At 36.0% G+C, this 3923-nt stretch overlaps 1 protein-coding gene across 4 annotated transcripts in view; it reads left to right on the forward strand.

The window, feature by feature from the left end:
* GPATCH8 (G-patch domain containing 8) overlaps nt 1-3923 on the forward strand; it is a 76037-nt gene that overhangs the window by 26790 nt on the left and 45324 nt on the right. For 2 of the 4 annotated variants that reach the window (XM_023511312.1, XM_012803095.2), the window contains 2 exons: nt 2760-2827; nt 3542-3628. In XM_023511312.1, coding sequence (XP_023367080.1) covers nt 2801-2827; nt 3542-3628 — 114 coding nt within the window. In that variant the 5' untranslated portion in view covers nt 2760-2800. Of the gene's footprint in view, nt 1-487; nt 778-2759; nt 2828-3541; nt 3629-3923 lie in introns of those variants that run through there. The other 2 variants (XM_023511313.1, XM_023511314.1) reach the window with 2 other exon arrangements.

Here is a 3923-nt window from a genome sequence, read left to right on the forward strand (position 1 = left end):
CCCGGGCTGGGGATTCGAACCCGCCAGCTCAGGTCTATGTGGCTGGCGCCTTAGCCGCTTGAGCCACAGGCGCCAAGCCTATATGTACACTTTTTTTAAAAGAGAGATCTTAAGAATACCTCCCCAAAGCTTTATAGCAGGGGTCCTCAAACTACAGCCTGCAGGCTACATGCGGCCCGCTGGGTGTTTTTGCCACCACTGCCTGTCCTACTTAGCAGCCCACTAGTCCCGGGCCTGCAGTCAGCCCTCCAACTGTCTGAGAGACAGTGAACTGGCCCCCTGTTTAAAAAGTTTGAGGACCCCTGTTTTATAGAGTTCTTTTAGTGAAGAAAATGACTTGATCACTGTCCACTTGACCTGATTGAGTCTTTGGTGTGATTTCTTTAAGGAAAAGTACACCTTGGGCCCTGAATATGGTTTGCCAGAAAGAATAAAGTGAAGAGAGATTAGAGGCCAGAGCTAGCTCTCTCACTTTAAACTGACACCATGCCACCTGCATTATTGAAGAGGAGGTTGTTCATGGTCTTAAGTAACAGTATAGAAATCTCACACGCTGGTCTGACTAGTATGAGAACAGTTGCTGCAGTACAAAATGTCCTTCCTTTGTCCCCAGCTGAAATCGGGGGAGGGACAACGCCCAATTGTTACTTTTCCCTATCCTGTCTGCCTGCTAGAAGGCCTTTTTCCTACCCTAATGGTTTCTGCCTAACAAATGGTGTTTCTTTTTTACAGCATTATGATCCTGGACTTGTTGTGGTGATGGTAAACTTAGCAGTGGTAATTTTTTATTTTCAGACTGAATTACTCCTTTTGTCATCAGTGCACCAATATGTTAGGCTTACTTTCTCTGTTGTAGCCTTCATCCTTCTGCTTGGTCTTTTTCATTTTCCTTTCCTTTCCTTATGCAACTTGTCTGATCCTTGTTCATTAAAGGGTAATGTTAAGAAGGGATGTATCTGTTTGTGTTAGAAATGCCAACAAAATCAGTTAAAACATTAAATTCTAATACTGTCAAAAACTTGATTTCCCCACAATATAATGGGCACTAGCACTTGCTACTGCAATTTATAAATAAATTAAAACAAACTTTGACTGCCTTAGTAGGCAAAAGTACTAATGCAGAGTTTATAAACAGGGGTTTACAGAGGTAATGAATTTGTACCAAAACCTTGATTCTTGCAAAACAAATTCTGACAGATCAAATAAGATACCAAAATAAATTCCTTTGACATTTCTTTTCAATTCTTTCATTGGACCATTTGCTTTTACCAGTAAATCCCTGATCGAGACGTTATGAAAGTGATATTGCACCTAGGAAGTCATTTTTATAACCTGTCTTTAATTTGGTCCTTTTGCTAAAGATTGCAGTCACTGCTTATTTATTATACCATTGGGCATAAGGTAGCATTACATTTTCATTTTATTTTCCTGGCAATCTTTGATAGTATATAAAAGAAGGCTATATTCTAAAAGCTTTCTTTTTCTTTCTTTCTTTTTTTTTTTTTCTTGGCATGGGATGTTTATTTACTAAAACAGTTTTTTTAAACTGTGATAATTATTATTAATCATCTTCCTATTTATTGTATAAAAACAATAATGGGATATTGGTGTGATAAGTAAACTTCTGAGTTTATTTTTCATTACATCTTAAAGACAAAAACTTAATCCTACAAGTACAGAGCAACTAGATGGATACAAGTGGTTGCTGGTCATTTTGAAAATGAATTCTTTCCCCTTTTTTCTGCAAGACCAGAGCCAGTCATGATCATGGCATTCATTAAAAAAAAAAATTTTTTTTTAGCACCTCAGATTTAACCTGAAAAAACTCAGTTTTTAGCCCAAAGGTATAATATATATGTGTGTATAACAACAACAAAAAACCAATTGTTTACACCAGCCTGAGTGAAATGATAAGGGAAGTAAACATTGTGTTTTTTCACTAAAGGTGTACAACGGATAAGGTAAGTCCTCTTTTCCAGTGGGCTTACATCACAATAAAAAGCGCAAGTTGTGATGTAAAACAGCTGTGGTAGTAAAGTGCTTGTCTGCCCCATTTTGCTTTGTTTGGCTGGTTATGAGTGGATTAAATATACATTTATTTTAAAAATCTCCAGCATAGATCGATTAGTTAAAAGTCAATTTTCTTCGCAACTAGTCCTTTTCACAGCTTACCGATTACCACAGCTAATGTTAAATCCAAACTAGGAAATGGGACTTCAGAGCACTATTCTTTGTCCCTAAGGACATTTTTGTTTAATCTTTAAAGTCCCATTAAATTGTAAAGCATCCCTTAAAAACAACAAAAAAAAAATGATTAAGCATACTTCATCATGTTTGAAAATGTTGTTTTTCTATTGAAGTATGTCAGTTGAGATATTTATTTCTAGTTTAAAAAGTATGTATGGGAGGTTATCAGTAGAGAGAGGGATGGGACGTTATCTAGGTAAAAAGGAACTTCTAAAGTTTAAGCCTCCTTGTTGTGCCATCACATAAAGTGCTTTTTGGATTACTTACTAATTTAATTTTACTATAGTAATCAAGAACTATCCCAAATGGGAGGTCAACCAAGGGAGTTAGTTGGGTTTAAACTAGGAAAGGAAGGTTTGAGTGTAAGCTGTGAGAATGGCTTGTGTTTGGTTCACTGTAGCTTTCTGGTCTCTGCACTCCAAGGCAAGATCTCTAACCACCCAAACCCAATGTGTAAAGTGAGCCGTTGGCTTGGCTTGGCATCTTACCTTGATAATGTGTTCCTGTTACAGGGAGAACAGATCCCATCCCGATTGTTGTCAAGTATGATGTCATGGGCATGGGCCGAATGGAAATGGAGGTAAATTGATCTCATTAACTCAAGAGTTTTATGGGATATTTAAAATTGATATTAATTCCAAATCTAGATGCCAGTGCAAGAATGTTTATCAGATGAGATGTAGTGTTAATATTTTTCTTTGGGCAACTAAAAAATATTTTGCATTTTTATTTAGTGCTACTTTTGAGGCAAAGAGGATGCAAATAATGCCCTGTTTTAACTGGGGCATAAAGAATTTGAGTGGTTTGTGCAGGGTTATACAGCAAGGCAAAATGAGACTTGGGCCCAGACCTTGGTGCTCGTTTTAGTAGGCAGTGTTGCTCAGCTCTTTAAATATTTGTTGTAGTAGATGCTTTACCCTTGTAGAATTGTGTACAGCTGTGATCTGTGATACCTGCATTTCATTGCCTAAAATATTTCTCTTTACTCTTAATTCTTTGGTAATGAACAGTGAAGTGAGGTCTCTTATTAACAAATGTTATAAGGAACTAACAGGAACTGTTAGGAACTAACAGTTCCTAACTAACTATTAGGAACTAACAGCATGAAAAAATTAATGAACTATTTTGTATGCTATTTTCTTTGTGGGGTAACAATAAAGCAAGCAGCACCTGAGCAAAATAGAAAGCTTTTTTTGTTGTTTCAAACAATACTGTAGTTGTGCAAATAACTTTTTCATCACTAATCTTGGGGTACTTTAGGAGTTAAGACTAATTGTTATCTATTTTTGTCAAGCTTGATTATGCTGAAGATGCTACTGAACGTCGTCGTGTTTTGGAAGTGGAAAAAGAAGACACGGAAGAGCTGAGACAAAAGTATAAGGTACTTAAATGAAGCCATTCTTACCTTGGGGATGCTCACATTCTCTCTTTCTCATCTCATTTCCCACTCTTCTCTTCTTCCCTTTCTCTAATATAAAATTAACTTATACTTTCATATTCTAAAAAAATACTTAAAAATAACTAAAAGAAAAATGTCTTAAAAACATGTAAGAGTAAGCAAGATAGGCCAAAATTCTAATGAAGTATTTTGAGCAGTGAAATTATTTTTTAACTGAAAGCAGGGCATTTTCTTTTTCTTTTTCTTTTCTTTCTTTCTTTTTTTTTTTTTTTTTTTT

This window comes from Otolemur garnettii, unplaced genomic scaffold (genome assembly GCF_000181295.1).
Source record: "Otolemur garnettii isolate 467f Iridium unplaced genomic scaffold, OtoGar3 scaffold00018, whole genome shotgun sequence".
In the NCBI taxonomy this organism is placed as follows: domain Eukaryota; kingdom Metazoa; phylum Chordata; class Mammalia; order Primates; family Galagidae; genus Otolemur; species Otolemur garnettii.